An 18,127-nucleotide genomic window follows, 5' to 3' on the forward strand; every position below is an offset into this window, starting at 1 on the left:
TATTTTAATCCCATTTATATCCCGCCCTTCTCCAAAGACTCAGGGCGGCTTACAATTTGAAGCACAAATCAATGTGCTTAGCAATAGCCTTCATTCATTATGTATATGCCTGCTTATTAGGGCTTCCCCCCCCCCCCCCCCCCCCCGCAAGCGGCATTATTACAAAGTCAGCTTTCCAAGTTCTGCAATTTTCAAGTTGCAGAACCAATTTGGGTGAGAAACCTTTTTGAGTCCCACAGAGAAGCAATGGGGGAAGTAATTCACTGACGCCTGTAAATATTAGTAGGGGGGGCGGGGGCGGGGCCAGAAAGAAGCAATATTGGTTACTCCCACTTTATTCACTTCCAAAAGGTACCGTGAAGGGGGGGGTAACTAGTGCGAATCTGAGTCCCAAGAAAGTTGCAGTTGCAATAGTGTATTTGGGTTCAAGGTGTTAGGGCCGCTTTGAAAAGACACCTGCAAGCTTCTAGTCCACAAAATAATAATAATATTAATAATAATAACACTTAAAACTGGTAGAAAAGGAACAAAGTTTTCTCCTGTTCTTCCACAAAATGGCTGACTCCGATGGCGTACAATTCCTTACCTTTGTGGGCAAAACCTTTGGGGAAAGAACGATTTTACAGGATGAGCTCTAACCCATTCAGAATTCTGACTATGCAACCAGGGAAGGAGTGGGGCTTGCTAACGTGCTATAAATCAGCATAGAATAACCAAAAAAAAAAAAGTAACCCTATCACTCTACGCCTCGGTAAGAGCACACTTGGAATATTGCATCCAGTTTTGGTCGCCACAATATAAAAAAGATGTTTAGAAAGAGTGCAAAGAAGAGGAACAAAGATGCTTTTAGCGTACTGGAGGCTAAAACATATGAAGAACGGTTGCAGGAATTGGGTATATCCACTTTTATGACAAGAAGGACCAGGGGTGCCACCATAGCAGCGTTCCAATATTTGAGGGGCTGCCACAAAGAAGAGGCAGTCAAGATAGTCTCCAAAGCGCCCGAAGGCAGGAGAAGAAGCAACGGATGAAAACTAATCAAGGAGAGAAGCAACCTAGAACTAAGGAGAAATTTCCTAACAGTTAGAGCAATTAATCAGTGAAACGACTTGCCTCCAGAAATTGTGGGTGCTCCAACACTGGAAGTTTTTAACAAGAGATTGGATGACCATTTGTCTGAAATGGTACGGGGTCTCTTGCTTGAGTAGTGGGTTGGACTAGAAGACCTCCAAGGTCCCTTCCCACTCTGTTATTCTGTCATTCTGTTATACTACACCTCACACCTCATTTGCGCCTCCTTTCAACTACAAGGAAAATGTATTTATTATTTATTTATTTATTTATTTATTTATTTATTTATTTATTTATTTATTTAATTTTTATTCCATTTATATCCCGCCCTTCTCCAAAGACTCAGGGCGGCTTACAAGCTTAGCAGTAGCCTTCATTCTATGTATATGCCTGCTTATTAGGGCTTTCACACACCCCCTAAGCGGCATTATTACAAAGTCAGTTTATTGCCCCCAACAATCTGGGTCCTCATTTTACCTACCTCGGAAGGATGGAAGGCTGAGTCAACCTTGAATTTAATTGAATTTCTATACCGCCCTTCTCCCGAAGGACTCAGGGCGGTGTACAGGGCAATAAAACCATTACATACAAAAGTTAAAAGTAGATTAAATTAATTAAGCCCTTATAATAAATAATTAAAAATACCCCAAACCCTTAAACCAGGCCGGCCTGTTCAAATAAATAGGTTTTCAGATCACGGCGGAAAGAGCGAAGGTCGGGAGCCATCCGGAGCTCAACCGGTAATTGATTCCACAGGTCTGGCGCGCCCACAGAGAATGCTCTCCCCCTGGGGGCCGCAAGCCGACACTCTCTGACCGACGGCACCCAAGGAGGCCCTCTCTGTGGGAGCGCATAGGACGAAGGGAAGATGACGCCGGCAGCGGGTGCTCCCGTAAGTAATCTGGACCCATGCCATTTAGGGCTTTATAGGTAATCACCAGGATCTTGAATCTCACCCAGAGGGCAACTGGAAGCCAATGCAGCTCGCGGAGAAGAGGTGTTACATGGGAGTATCAGGAGACCCCCATCACAACTCGCGCGGCCGCATTCTGCACCAGCTGAAGCCTCCGAGTGGTCCTCAAGGTCCTCAAGGGCAGCCCCCTGTACAGAGCATTGCAGTAGTCTATACGGGAGGTCACGAGCGCATGAGTAACTAGCTACTTGGTGCTCCTAAAGCTAATGTGGTTACAAGCAATTAATCATGAATATTTTCTTACTCTTATGCTTTAGTAGGCCAGCTAGAGCCATTTCTGCACCAAAATAGTTTAGACACAGGTTAAGTCATGGTAACCTCACTGCTCAACTATATAGTTTGCTCTGTGCCAGTCCTGGGCATTTTATCACCCTTGGGACACATCTGCCCTTTGGCTGTCCATATCCAGCCTGTGTGAAGTCAGTTGGAAATTAGAAATTAAATGTAAATAAGTGTACACCATATTTATTTTGAAGAACACTGATATAGGCATTTTTTAATTTATGTATGTGCATGCATACCTATGCACCTTCATAGCCCTCCATAAGAGTTCTAGTTTCTCATGTGGCCCCTTGGGAAAATTAATTGCCCATCCATGTTCTATGCTCTTATGCATGAACTGGAACTGGAAGTGGTTTAAAATTCACAGCTGTATAACATCCTTGCTAAAAGTGTTGCACTTCTCCCAATTTCTACCAGGTTAAGTTTATGACTGTGGTATATTAATATGGCTTTAACCAATCTGGGGTTGACATCAGGTCAGGAGCAGTTGATTGTCATAGAGAAAATCTATCTGGTTCTTAAGAGCTGCCCCCAATTTGGAAGCATATAATCCACCAACCAGAAAGAAGGATTTTCCTACAGTTGCAGCCATTTCTTCTCCTTCTAAAGCTTGTGCTATGTCACACTTTGTGCATTTGAAAGATGCCCTAAAAACATTTTTATTGGATGCTTTATAGCAGACATATTGAAGGCGATGGGTTTGTGTATTTTAAATCAGAGGTCCCCAACCTTTTGAGCACCAGGGACTGGTTACGTGGAGAGAGGTTTTTTCCACGGACCGGAGGGTGTGTGGTTTTGTGTGCTGCCTGCATCCGATGGAGGGGGCTTTGCTTGTTTGTGCGGCCCGGTTACTGGCATGCCATGGCGTGGAACTGGTCCATGGACCGAGGATTGGGGACCTCTGTTTTAAATAGACAAAGATTCTTGTTTTATATAGTTCATTACAGTTCAAACTACATAGAAAATAGGCATATCCAACAAACAGTACTTAGGATGCTGAGCTTGTCGATCAGAAGGTCGGCAGTTTGGCGGGTCGAATCCCGAGTGCCACGTAACAGAGTGAGCGTCTGTTACTCGTCCCAGCTTCTGCCAACCTAGCAGTTTGAAAGCACGTAAAAATGCAAGTAGAAAAATAGGGACCACTACGGTGGGAAGGTAACAGCGTTCTCTGCGCCTTTGGCGTCTAGTCATGCCGGCCACGTGACCTGTAGTCTGGCTCACCTTAAGGCGCTATAGAGGCTTGTGGTGCGAAGGAATCACAGGAAAGATGTATGGGGAAACGGAAATGATAAAAGAAACACGCAGCGCAAAAGGGGAGCGGATGGCTTGCCGCATTCTTCCATCTCCATCTCCAAATGCACAGCAAAATTGTAAGTTTGGGACCGGAATAAAGTGACAGAAATGCAAAAAAAAATAAATTAAATTAAATACACTGCTTCAAACAGCGAAGGACCGATTGCCTTTCCGAAGGCTTTAAAAAATGACTTCCTTGTCAAACATGTTCATCAAAGCAAGCAAAAGGTTTCAGGATGTAACCATCCTCCAGGTTTTTTTTTATTAGTTATCTGTCTGCAAGGTGTTTTATACACACGGAAGGCCCTTCAGAGACAGAACGGGTATCGTCTTTTCTCAGTCCAGGATGTTTCAGATTCCAGTTCCTGGGAATGTCAACTTCTGTAGTAATCGTGGGAGTTGCAAGGCAACTGGCAGATGCCAGCTTGGGAGAGACAGATTCTGAAGTGCTGCAGCCTGGTCCTACCATCTCCGATTCCTACCTCATTTTCCTGCAGAGCACTGATGATCACTGTTTGCTGTCTCTGGGAACGCATCTCCAGTGCGTCGAGTAACACAGTGTCCTTTGTACTGAGTCATAGGGAACCTGAGGGGTAATAGAAGCCAAAGCACAGCCAGGCCAACCAGAGCAAGTTTCATTGGCACACTAGTAGACTTGTATCACTGGGTACGTGCCACGGTGAGCATCGTTGCCCAATTATGTTCTGTTCGAGGAGAGATCCTGCTTCTGGATAGATCACTGCTGCATGAAGGAATGCAGCACTGCCCCCTGCTGGACAAAAGAATAATCTCAGTCCATCATGGCTATTATGCAAGCAAGTTTGGAAATTACTTTTAGATAAGATTTATTTTACTTATTTATTTTAATCCCATTTATATCCCGCCCTTCTCCGAAGACTCAGGGCGGCTTACAATCTAAAGCACAAACCAATGTGCTTAGCAATAGCCTTCATTCTATGTATATGCCTGCTTATTAGGGCTTTCGCCCCCCCCCCCAAGCGGCATTATTACAAAGTCAGCTTAATTGCCCCCAACAATCTGGGTCCTCATTTTACCTACCTCGGAAGGATGGAAGGCTGAGTCAACCTGGAGCCTGGTGGGACTCGAACCTGCACTAATGGCAGGCAGCTGGTGTTACTTAAGGAGGCATTATCCCACTGCTCCACCAGGGCTACTGGCCAGGAATCATGGAAATTGTAGTCTGGCAAGGCCAGGCAGGGGAGGATGGGCCTGGGAGTCCCCAAGAGCCAGAGGGTGCCGGTTGGGGAAAGAGAGGCGTTGCTAAGGCCCGCCTGCTTTCTCCACGTCCTTCAGGGTAACCTTTATTGTCTTTTTTTTTTACTGTGGGCACAACAGTGCCCATCAAAAATGAAATTTAGTTGCCCGCTCTCAAAGTGAAACACATACACGACACACACCTAACCGTACTATATACAACATACGTATGGACCCACACCCCTACATATACATAATATTAAATACTGTCTATCTTGAATATATAACGGAAGGAAGAAGCTTGAGAGTTCACAAGGTTAATGCTGTATGGAATGAAACTGTGGCTGAATCTGGATGTTCTGCCATAGATACCACGAAGCCCCCTCCTCCCAGAAGGTAACAAGGAAAACAGGTCATGAAGAGGATGTGTAGCGTCCCAGACAATCTTGCGGACCCTGCTCAAGCAACGCTTCTGTGCTATGTCCTGGATGGAGGGGAGGGAACTGCCAATGATCTTTTTCGGCCATCCTCGACACCGCTCTCGGCACCGCCTTCCTGTCTGAAGAAAATTCAACAGTTGTACGACTGGGCGCAGGTCTGGGAATACACGAGAGCACGGTGCAAAGGGGGTGGGGGTGGGGAGGGAAAAGCCAGAAAACTGATGGTGGAAAGGTTCTAATCAATCATGTGCCCTGGCCTTTAAAAAAAAAAGCAAGTCAGTAAGAAAATGCAGAGCACTGATAAGTAGAATTCTTTTTTTATTTAATATGTTTTATTAAATTTATTATTTAAAAACATTGGACACGGTACAAACAGACTGACAAACCTTCTTGTCTACAATATTCATATATATATATATATATATATATATATATATATATATATATATATATATATATATATATGTATATATAAACACTTAAATACACTTAAGATACAAATCAGTTAAGTATAATACAATACTTAGAACAGTAAACCAATCTGTAAGACCTAATAGAGACCTTCCTTTTGTTCCCGCCAAAGATAAAATTTATTCCAAATTCTGTAGTAATCTGATTGATCTTTATTTTTAAATTCCAAAGTTAATTTATCCATTTCTGGGCATTCCCAAATTTTCTTAATTACCTCATTTTCTACTGGGATTTCATTCCTTTTCCAATTTTGAGCAAATGACATTCTTGCTGCTGTAATAATGTGGATCACCAGATACAACTCGTCTTTAGAGTATTTCTCTTTTGTTATGCCCAATAAGAAAAATTCTGGACTAAACTCAACTTCTTGTCTTAATATTTCTTTCAGCCATGTCCAAATCATTTTCCAGAATCTTTGTGATTTGCTACAGGACCACCACGTATGGAAGTATGTACCTAGTTCTTCGGAGCACTTCCAACATTTGGGAGATACTGTCTTATACATTTTGGCTAAACGTGCTGGAGGAAGATGCCATCAATAGAACATTTTAAATAGGTTTTCTTTGTAAGATGTGCCCTGGCCTTTAAAAAAAAAAAAAGCAAGTCGGTAAGAAAATGCAGAGCACTGATAAGTAGAATTCTTTGGCGGGAGAAGCTAATGTGAAAAGAGGCTCAGAGCAAGTGGGAGTTAAAGGGAGACACTAAAACATTATTTCTGACACTTCCAGGGAGGAACGAAAATGAAAGCAGAAGCCAGAATTGGCCAGGCTTCATCTAGAATACTGCACCCAGTTCCGGATACCACACTAGACAATTCAGACAGTGGAACAGGTTCAAAGAAATAGCAATGAGGTGGAGCCGAAGATTAGAAACATGGGACAGATTGAAGGAAGTGGGTGTATTCAGTCTTGAGATGAGTAAATTGAGAGTGGATGGCAGCAATCTTCCAAAATATTTCGCAAAGAAAAAAAACAAACATTTATTTCTTCATCGTTCCAGACTGCGGGCCATAGAATATTATTATCTTTAAAGAAAGTATAGTCTGACTGGAAGCTAGGGGGAAAAAAATTAATAACTAAAATCAATCTGAGAAGGAGAAGCAGTTAGGCAAAAAAGATGGATGCCTTCGCTTGATACGTTTAAATGAAAAGTGGTACCTCCCGGCTCTAGGATATTTTATATGAAACCAAGCCAGCAACACAATGGAAGAAAGAGCTCTGATCCCAAATCTGTTTAGAAGCAAAACTCACCACCAACAAGCAGCCTTCACCAACCTGGTGCCTTCCCGATGTTTTGGAATTCAGTTCATGGGAACCTCAGTTGCTAAACCTTGGGAAATGAAATCTAGATTAGCCCGAGAGCGTCAGGTGAGGAAGGATGGGACCACAATCCGAAATGCTACAGTTCCATCATCCCCGACCCCCACCTCGCTCTCCTGCAGAGAGTCATAAGGTGAAGAGTAAAGGCAGCGCTACACAGGTAGTCCTTGACTTACAACAGCTTGCTTAGTGACGGTTTGAAGTTACGACGGCACTGGAAACAGGGACTTAATGACCATTTTTTCACACTTACGACCGTTGCAGAGCATCCCCAGGGACACGTGAACAAAATTGGCAACTGGCTCACATTTATGACATTTGCTGTATCCCGGAGTCATGTGATCCCCTTTTGTGACTTTCTGAGAAGCAAAGTCAATGGGGAGGCCAGATTCACTTAACAACCGTGTTACGAACTAATCAACTGCAGTGATTCACTTAACAGCCATGGTAAGAAAGGTTGTAAAATGGGGCAAAACTCGCTTAACAAATGTCTCACTTACCAACAGAAATTTCAGGCTCAGTTGTGGTCGTAAGTTGAGGACTACCTGTGCTGGGTAAGGAAGGGGTAATGTGTGCTAATAAAAAAGCTGGGGGAAAAAAATCTCTTCCACAACCTGCTTGAAATTTAATTATTAGAAGGCTAGAAATATCCATTCTGCAGAGTCTTAGAATAAACGGGAACGAACAGAGACATATTAACGTACATTCAGGTGGAGGTGCCAAATTTATTTATTTTATTTATTTTTATTATATCTGTATACCGCCCTTCTCCCAAAGGACTCAGGGCGGTGAACAGGGCACATATAAATAGAGAATACAAAAATTAAAAAGGATTAAATAATAGCCCAGATAAAAACAATAACAATATAAAAAACCCCATTAAAAAACCTAACATCCCCCATCAGGCCAGGCCAGCTTGATCAAATAAATGGGTCTTCAGACCGCGTCGGAAGGAGCGAAGGTCCGGTGCCATCCGGAGCTCGACCGGCAGCTGGTTCCATAAAGCCGGAGCGCCCACAGAGAAGGCCCTCCCCCTGGGGGCCACCAGCCGACATTCTCTGACTGGAGGCACCCTGAGGAGGCCCTCTCTGTGGGAACGCACAGGGCGGAGGGAAGTTGACGCCGGCAGCAGGTGATCCCCGAGGTACTCCGGACCCATGCCATGTAGGGACTTAAAAACCATTACCAGAACCTTGAATCTCACTCAGAAGACAACTGGTAACCAATGCAGCTCGCGGAGCAAAGGTGTAACATGGGAGTACCGGGAAACTCCCAAGACAACTCTCGCGGCTGCATTCTGTACCAGTTGGAGCCTCCGAGTGGTCTTCAAGGGAAGCCCCATGTAGAAAGCATTGCAGTAGTCCAGACGAGAGGTCACGAGCGCATGAGTGACCGTACACAGGGCATCCCGGTCCAGATAGGGCCGCAACTGGTGTGATTTACATGGAGCATAAAGTTATACTGATGGGTCATTTAAAAATATTTTAATTTGTATTCAGCTTTGATTATTGCTAAATAAATCCATAGGCAAATTCATTCACCCTCATTGGCTTTTAGTGGACTGTCAAGAATTTGTGATCGTCTGTTCATGATCAGGCTGGCATAGAAATGACTTGCCTGTAATTATTCTCTGGCTACTAATAATCTGTGGAGTCCTTGGTGCTCTCTGAACCTGGTTGTTTTGTCGCAGACATTTCAGCACCCAACTGGGTAATACCATCAGTGCTAGTGAGTATACAAACGGGGGAAACTCCACACTGATTAGCACTGATGATATTACAAGAAAACAATCAAGCCGAGACACCAGCAAAAACCCCACAGCTGCAAATATTCTATTCATCCTAAAAATATGTTAATTGAATAAATGAGCTCATTAAAAAATCACTACATTGCTCAAACACATTTCCTTCCCTTGTCTTGTGCTTTATGGACAGTGAACACATGTTCTCCATTTTCTCTACAGCTGGATTTCTACTGCACATGGTTAAGATGGCAGACCGCAAGGAGGAAAGCATCATGGCATGATGAATGTTACTGGCATTCTTCCTTATGTTGCAAATATAGGTAGTCCTTGATTTACCACCACAGTTGGGACCAGGAATTCCACTCCTAAGCAAGGCAGTTGTTAAGTGAAATACTGCATTTCAGTGAATTGTGCTGCTGTTAAGCAAATTCTGCTTTCACCACCAACTTTGCTTGTCAGAAACTGGCTGGAAAGGCCCAAATGGCCATCATAGGATCCTGGGATGCTGCAACCATCCTAAATATATGCTGGTTGCCAAACATCCGAACTCTGATGACGTGGCCATGAGGATGCTGCAACAGTCGTAAGTGCAAAACTGGTCATAATTCATTCTTTTTCAGCACCATTGTAACTCTGAACATCACTAAATGAATGGTTGTAACATGAGGATTACTTGTAGTAAATTCACCCAGATTAGAAGCCTGTTTTAAAACTAAAGAAATCTTTTACCAGCTTTGGAAGGATATATTATGTCAACCAAGAGGTTGTTTTCCTTTTGGATAAGAGTTTGGATGTTGAGGGCTGTTTTGACCCCATCGTAGCAGTAGTACAAAATAGGAGACAGGATGCAGAACTAAAATAACTGCACCACACAATAGTAAAAAAATACCATTTGTTTGGTGGGGAAATGTTCAGATGTCTTTGGCATGTTTCCAGACTTCTGGTACAAATTCACTAAGTTAGCTCAGATCCTGTTAGGGTGACCTTTTTTCCTGCATATAAGAAAGTGAATTCTTAGCCAAAAATAATCCAACGCATAAGAGCAAATTTGCATAAAGGAAATTTGCATAAATCAAGGGAAACCTGAAACTGATATTCATGTTCATTCTGCTTTTTAGTTCCTTATTAAATTGGATTGCTGGTTTCAGCTCAAGGGCTGTATCTTTTAAGGATTCTAAGACTGCAGCACATCTGAGGCGTGTCCAGGCCAAACGGTTTACTTAATGTGTTTCAGAATCCAGTTTGAGAATCACATCAGAATTACAGGTAGTCCTCGACCTACAACAGTTCATTTATTGCCCTGTTCACCACCCTGAGTCCTTCGGGAGAAGGGCGGTATACAAATTAAATTATTAAATATTAAATTAAATTAGTGACCATTCAAAATTACAACAGCACCCAAAAAAGGGACATGACCATTTTTCACACTTACAACCATTTTTGCACCCCCGAGAGTCATGTGATCAAAATTCGGATGTTTGGCAACTGACTCATACTTATGACGATTCCAGTGTTCCCGGAATCATATGATCCACTTTTGCGACCTTCTTATAAGCGAAGTCAATAAGGAAGCCAGATTCACTTAACAGCTGTGTTATGAACTTAACAGCTGCAGTGATTCACTTAACAACTGTAGCAAGAAAGGTCGCAAAATGGGATAAAATTCACTTAACATATGTTTCCCTTAGCAGCAGAAATTTGGGGCTCAGTTCTGCTTGTTAAGTTGAGGACTGTGAGATGGCCTCACGAGATCAATGGTTCGTTAAGGTGCTTCCAAGTAAAAAAGGCAGCACTCAGGGATGCAATCAGTCAAAGCTTTATTTAACGATAAAGTAAATAGAAAGAGTTCCCTGGCATGGAGGCATCCATGCCTGGGTTGAGCTCATGGATCAGCAAGTAAGCAAGCAGAACAAAGAGAGCAGAGAGGAGCAGCCCCTGAGCAGAGGTTTTTATGGGGGTCCTCAGCCCCTCCCTTACCAATTAACTCTCTCCAATGGGGTTGCAGGGGCCGGGGACCCCTGACCCACCAGTGGGAGCAAAGATGCCTCTTTGCTCCCATCTGATGACCTTTTTGGGGAACTGCCATGGCTGGCACAAAAACATCTAACAAGGACTGCCTGTATTCTAAAGATCTGAAATTGGCCTTCTCCCTCCCAAACCCAGCTGTCCACTCATAATGACCAACATCACTGAGCTGTCCAGTAATGTGTTCTGGGGACTCCTACTGAGTTTCCCACTTTTTGGCCCACTAGGAAAATTGGCCATAATTCTTTTCTTACTATTTCACATCATTAGAAACATCAGCACCTGCCTTTTTACCAAGTTCTGTCCTTTGCTCCGTGAAGCTTATTCTTCTCAACACTGATTGGAAACAGATCTTCAGAATCTGGGGCTGCATGGGTGATGGGAGTAGAACAAAGGGATCTCTCGGGGTAATATTTGGAGCGTCTTTGATTAATGTTGCTAGCTACTTTGAATAAGAATCAGATTCTTCATGTGGAACGTGAAGTCATGGTTTAGGCAGGCTGAGAACTGTACAGAAAGTGTGGAAAACACACCCCTTGAACATTCAGTTAGTCTTTGAAAATATCATGCCAAGAATATTACGGAATCATGTGAACTGTTACATGGAACATATAGAATTATTGGGCGTGCTCGCTAGATGCTGGATGACTTGAGTTATGGAAAACAATGAAGAACACTTTCCAAACTCAGCATGTTAGAACTGTACATAAAGTGAATCGGTCGTAAGGGTCTTTTCACCTTGTAGCTGTGAGAGAGACCTATCTTCTTATTTATGCATAAATAAAAGATATTTATCTACTTTTTAGGTTCCGATGCTATTTGGGGCAAGGGACACATCAAGCTAAGAACTTTGCCTTAATGTATGGCTTACCTGTAAAACAGGTGCTCCCTCGTGGAATGACGGCCTTTTTTCTTCCTTTTACAGGAGAACATCCTTCTTTTGTCCTTCTCTTCTTTCTGATCCTTATTACTTGGATTTCTTCTCCTTTCTGCAGATTTCCAATTCTGGATTCTTTCTAATAAGGCAGGGGTCTTCACACTTGGCCCTTTTATGACTTGTGGACTTCAACTCCCAGAATTCCTCAGCCAGGCACACTGGCTGAGGAATTCTGGGAGTTGAAGTCCACAAGTCATAAAAGGGCCAAGTTTGAAGACTCCTGTAATAAGGGCATGATATTATTTGTGGCATGCAAAACTGTAATTTAAAACAAATGGAATCTATAAATAAAGTAACATCCACAACAAAAACAAAGTTTTGCATGTCCTCCAAGCTGGGAGGACGAGCAGGTGTAATCACCTTGAGACACCTTTGCAAGCAAATGCACAGAGGTCCTTGGCTCAGGACATTCAGAGGCCCGTTCTCTATATGTGTTTCATTTAAGAGCTTTACCTTATTTTTATTTTATTTTAATTCCATTTATATCCCGCCCTTCTCCGAAGACTCAGGGCGGCTTACAAGCTTAGCGGTAGCCTTCATTCTATGTATATGCCTGCTTATTAGGGCTTTCGCACACACCCCAAGCGGCATTATTACAAAGTCAGCTTAATTGCCCCCAACAATCTGGGTCCTCATTTTATCTACCTCGGAAGGATGGAAGGCTGAGTCAACCTTGAGCCTGGTGGGATGCGAACCTGCACTAATTGCAGGCAGCTGGTGTTACTTAAGGAGGCATTAGCCCACTGTTTATTTATAAATAAACAGGCAAATATTTGGCACTTCGTCCATGGCTGGAGACAAAGGAAAGGGGGAAAACCTGCCTTTCTAAACTGTCCTACAATTGTTGAAAAACACCTGTGGTAAGGCTAGAGCAGGGGTCTTCAAACGTGGCCCTTTTATGACTTGTGGACTTCAACTCCCAGAATTCCTCAGCCAGGCACACTGACTGAGGAATTCTGGGAGTTGAAGTCCACAAGTCATAAAAGGGCCACGTTTGAAGACCCCTGGACTAGAGAATGAGGCTTAAGTGGGGAAAGGGCAGTGGGGCTCCTGGTACCTTCCCCGACATGTTCTTTCTTGGCACCAATAAGGAAGTAAGTGGTTTATCATGTTTTCACTATGTGTATGATTTAATATTTACTATACATTGTCCCATCAATGTTGTATTGATTTTGTCTGTTAAGTTCACTGATTAAAGCAATGCTTTCTACTGGCATATTATATTCCCAGTCTAGCCAGTCCAGCCCTGGAATTCCTGAGTGGTCTCCTGTCCAGATTTGACTCTGCTTAACAAAAGAAAAATTAGAAGGTAGTCCTCCACTTATAACAATTTGTTTAGTGTCGGTTTGAAGTTACAATGGCACTGAAAAGAGTGACTTATGACCAGGGCTTTCTTTCTCATAGAACGCTCAGAACGGAGTTCCGGCACCTTTTTTTTGATGGAACCTTGTAGGGTAGGCAAGGCGGGTTGTATGACATGTGTGAGTTCCAGCACCTTTTTCTTTTACAAAAAAAGCAGTGCTTATGACTGTTTCTTTCACTTAACAACCATTGCAGCATCCCCATAGTTATTTGGTCAAAATTCAAATGCTTGGCAACTGACTCATATTTATGATGGTTGTAGTGTCCCAGGGTCACATGATCACTTTTTGCAAACTTCTGACAAGCTGATCATTAGGCAGTTGTTTTAACCTCTAGGCCACAAGCTCTATCTCACTTTGTTAGCTGAGAAGCAAGGGAGATATGTGTTAAATACCGGTATGTGTTTCGGTTAGGCCGAAACAAGAAATAAAGATTTGTCCCATGTTTGGGGCCTAGCAAGGTAATCTAAATAGTTAACAAGCATTATACATATACATATACATATACATATACATATACATATACATATACATATACATATATTGTGTGTGTGTGTATGGGCTATAATGAGGCTCAGGTAGGTGACCTTCTCTATAGGCATACCAGTTTTCATGAACTGTTCCAAAGTTTCAGGATTTCCATTCTTTTGCTTGGAGAAAGAAAGAAAGAAAGAAAGAAAGAAAGAAAGAAAGAAAGAAAGAAAGAAAGAAAGAAAGAAGAAAGAAAGAAAGAAAGAAAGAAAGAAAGAAAGAAAGAAAGAAAGATATGCAGGTTAATTTATTAGAGCTTTTTTTCTGCTTTGTTGGGCTCCACTGGGCTCCACCCCAAGAGAGAAATGTTGTGAAGATGGTTCTCTAGCAGGAAAATTCAAGCCACCCTCTCTGTCTCTTCCCAGCTCTACTGATCAGTGTGTTGGAATTCACCCATTAGCTGTCAGGTTCCAGGTGCTAATTCTCAAAATCTGAGCCTCAGGATTGCTGAAAACCTTCCAGCTGAGAGCTAAGATTTGCTGAAGGAGTTCTGGGCTTTTTGGGGGAGGGGGTGGGGGGAAATGAAGCCCATTTGACATCGTAATAGTAATAGCGCAATCCGAACACACCAGCTCTTTATTGTTTTAAAGGTATAGTCCTTGAGGTACAACCACAATTAAACCCATTCTTTTAATTGTTAAGCAAAACAGCTGTTAAGTGAGTTTTGTCCCATTTTATGACCTTTGTCGCCACAACTGAGTAAATCACTCCAGCTGTTAAGCGAGTTATGCAATCCTTAAGCGAATCTAGCTTCCCCTATTAAGTTTGCTTGTCGAAAGCCAGTTGAGGTTACAGAGGGACCCCTCCCCCCCTCAGGAAAGTGCAATCTTCATAAATACATGCCAGTTGTCAAGCACCCAGTTTTGATCAAAAGACCCTGGGGAAGTTGCAATGAGTGGGAAAAACAGTCACAAATCACTTTTTTCCAGTGCCATTGCAACTTCAAACTGTCACTAAACAAATGGCTGTAAGGCAAGGACTTACCTGTACCCTGAGAAGTGGTGTTGAATTAGACTTTGCAGGCAGCAGGTGGCAGGCACAGCATCTTCAGTGACTTACACATTCAGCCATCAGAAATCCCTACTCTCAGAGAACATGGGGTTTCCATCTGGGGTTTTCTAGAGCAGGGAGCAGGGTGCCGAGAAGATGGGTCATGACTTATGCTTGCTTGTTTTCCCAGGAGTCCACCTATTGAGATATCTCGGTCACCATGTTTGGCAGGACAGCCACACTGCTGCAAGAAATGTTTGAACACGTCTGGAATTGCCAGGAATCGTTTCCTGAAAATGAAGCAGCAGCAGCAGAAGCAGCTCTCTGGCCAGGCACCAAAAAATGCCTAGCAGCTCATGCAGAGGGACTGCAGTCAAACACCCAGAAACGGCTTCCTGTGTTTATATAACAGCAATTAGTTTTCAGCAGCAGGTTAGGAGATTCGCGGGAAAGTTGAAGCGACACGCATATCAATATGTCCAAGAGTGAAATTAAGAGGAGGGAGTATCACCAGGATAGGATTGGAGGGCAGGTGTCCTCAGCTGTACACTGCAGAATGAGGGACCTCCAAACGCAGCGCCTGCTAGCTAGCTTACCACCTTTTGAACTAAGGAACATCGAGGTCCACTTGACGTTCAAGCCTAAAATAATGTAACTACACAGTTGTTGTTGTTGTTGTTAGCTGCGAAGTCGTGTCCGACCCATTGCGACCCCATAGACAACGTTTCTCCGGGCCTTCCTGTCCTCTACCATCTTCTGGAGTCCATTTAGGCTCCCGCCTACTGCTTCAGTGACTCCATCCAGCCACCTCGTTCTCTGTCGTCCCCTTCTTCTCTTGCCCTCAGCCTTTCCCAGCATGAGGCTCTTCTCCAGTGAGTCCTTCCTTCTCATTAGGTGGCCAAAGTCTTTGAGTTTCAATTTCAGGATCTGGCCTTCTAAAGAGCAGTCAGGGTTGATCTCCTCTAGGACTGACCGGTTTGATCGCCTTGCAGTCCAAGAGACTCGCAGGAGGAAAGGCTACCGTGGTCTCTTAAGATCCCTCTGGGCAGCTTGGCGCTCACTCACACTGATGAATGTGAATGCCAGTCACTTAAAAAGGGCCATCTGGGGTTTCTGAATGAAGTGCCATCGAATTGGCTGGGATCACACATCCAGCTAAATAAATAATACAGTAGGTTACTTTAATGTTCTGCATGAATCCAGAACCTCACCCCATGGTTTATAAATCATGGCTTAGAACTTAGCAGGCAGCAGAAAGTCAGATATTGGTGATTTATTTTTACAGAACATGGTTAAACAACTGTGGCTTATCCCAGACATCTGGGATATAGCTGGAACTTTAAGACAAGGTTATCGGCCTGCTTACAAAATAGTTGCCCTGACAGGTGTTAACCAACCACAAAATACCCGTTGGCCAGTAAATAAAATGGTAATGATATCCCTGCCAATAGCTCAGGATGTTCTCTAGGCTTACCTCTTTTCTGTGCAAATGGGACCACGTTTTGGACTGCATTCTGGAAAATCAAGGATTGTTCTCCCTTTTGTAGTTTCCCTTTATTATTATTTTTTAATTAAAATGCTGTTAAACACAGGGAAGGCAGAGAAGGAGGGGAGTGGGTGGCAGGGGAGGTGGGGACCATGGTTTGATGGGTTCAGCCACTAGATTTCATTTCCCACAAACCACAGGTTGGAAGACAACAGCACACCACGCTCAACAGTGTGGGAAACAGACGTGTTCAGTATTGTTCCCATTCAATTAGATCTGCGGAAGAGCGCAGTGACTTTGTTTCAATAGACAACGGAGAAGATTCAGGAGGCATTGTGAGTCTTTCAGCCCTAAGCACTAAGAGATGCAGGCCGATCCTTATTCTCACACAAAGCGGTTGTTGTCGGAGCTCGCGAGCATACCTGCAATTTTACTTCGATGCCAGCTTTCCTGTATTGTAAGGGTCTGAGTTTCTAAGACAACAGCCTTAGCCCACCACCACAAGCAAGTTATTCCTGCTGTGCCCTCATCTCCGCTAACCTGCTTGGTAAAGCAGAGGGCTGCTGCTTCCCTTCCAGCCCCACTCCCTCTCCCACCTTGGCTGTAGGTCTCCATTCATCCCTGCTCCCATCAGCAGCTTCTTCTCAGCCTCCTGAGTCACTGGCTGCGCTATTGACACAGACAGCAGGCAAGCCGCCAAGCCGCCGGCGAAGGGACTGGCCTGACGCAGCCAAACTTCCTCCAGCCCTCCTAGCAACCAAGCTTGAAAACCTTCACCTGTGAAGCAGCCGGATAAATAAATAACAGGGATGCAAACCTGGATGTTATAATTCTCATTCTCTCTCTCTCTCTCTCTCTCTCTCTCTCTCTCTCTCTCTCTCTCTCTCTCTCTCTCTCTCTCTCTCTCTCTCTCTCTCTCTCTCTCCCCACTCCCCAGCCCTTAATTTTAATAAAAGGATCTCAGCTCCAGTGCTTAAGAGGTAGTACTTTCCAAATTTCTGCATGTATTTCCTTGTCATATGAGAGAGAGGGAGGTGGGGGGGAGGGAGGGAGGGAGAAAGATAAAGATAAAGTAAATCCCTATTTACTATATACAAGCAGAACATAAAGAGGCAGGACAGCACCTAAATTGCTTCAGATTGCCGAGAAGGAATGCTTATAAACTGACCACAGACATATGCATCCAACTTCTAGATCTTGCCAATTCCACCTGCAGCTCTCCACTGCAGCCAACTATTTTTGAGCCTTTGCCTAAAACCTGACTGCTTGGTATTGGCAGTGTGTGTTATATACCACCAAAGCAGACCTGCCTTTGGATCTCACTCTGCAGGCAGATAATTAATTAATGGAATGTTATATTTGGGGTGCCAGGCTGATAAGGTTTCCTAGCTGTTTAAAAATAGGTTTAAAAAGCTTTGAATTATTAATGTGGCTTGCCATGCAGTTTGGTTGCTTTGTAATTTTTAAAAAAATGAATAAGACTCCAATCTGAGATTTGGCTAAAGTGCCCAGAAAAGCATTTTTTTTCCAGAGGAGCATGATCAAAATCTACTAATAAAATAAATGAAAAATAGTCTTTGTGAGAATGTTAGAAAATACCTGCCGGAATTGAATCTAGTTCACAACCCAGCTTCCCAAAAGCCTGAATATACGTTGTCACTGCCTTCCAGCAACTAGCCATCAATGACGTACTATGTCTGAAGACAGCATTCCAGCGATAATAGCATGTCATCTAGCATTCTTCCATTTGCTTTCTCAAGGCCTTAATCCACATAACTGTTAGTCTGTGTTAATGACATAACTTTGCTAACAAACCAAGATACACACTATAAATTACAGTGCCATCATCATCTTCATTCTCTGTGGGCGCGCCTGCCCTTTGGAATGATTTACCTGTGGAACTCCGGACTGCCCCCCGACCTGTGCTCGGTTCGCCGGGACCTGAAAAGCTGGCTTTTCGATCTATCTGGCCTGGACTGAGGAGGTTTT

General features: G+C 43.5%; 1 protein-coding gene across 1 annotated transcript in view; it reads right to left on the bottom strand.

Moving 5' to 3' along the window:
- STX1B (syntaxin 1B) overlaps nt 1–17,819 on the bottom strand; it is a gene marked incomplete at its 5' end in the record, with an annotated part of 80,333 nt that extends 62,514 nt beyond the window's left edge. The window contains 3 exons of the mRNA XM_083378807.1: nt 16,561–16,588; nt 16,735–16,915; nt 17,738–17,819. Coding sequence (XP_083234933.1) covers nt 16,561–16,588; nt 16,735–16,915; nt 17,738–17,819 — 291 coding nt within the window. The remainder of the gene's footprint in view (nt 1–16,560; nt 16,589–16,734; nt 16,916–17,737) is intronic.
- Nucleotides 17,820–18,127: the final 308 nt, after the last annotated feature.

Source organism: Vipera ursinii, assembly GCF_947247035.1.
Source record: "Vipera ursinii genome assembly, chromosome: Z".
Lineage (NCBI taxonomy): Eukaryota > Metazoa > Chordata > Lepidosauria > Squamata > Viperidae > Vipera > Vipera ursinii.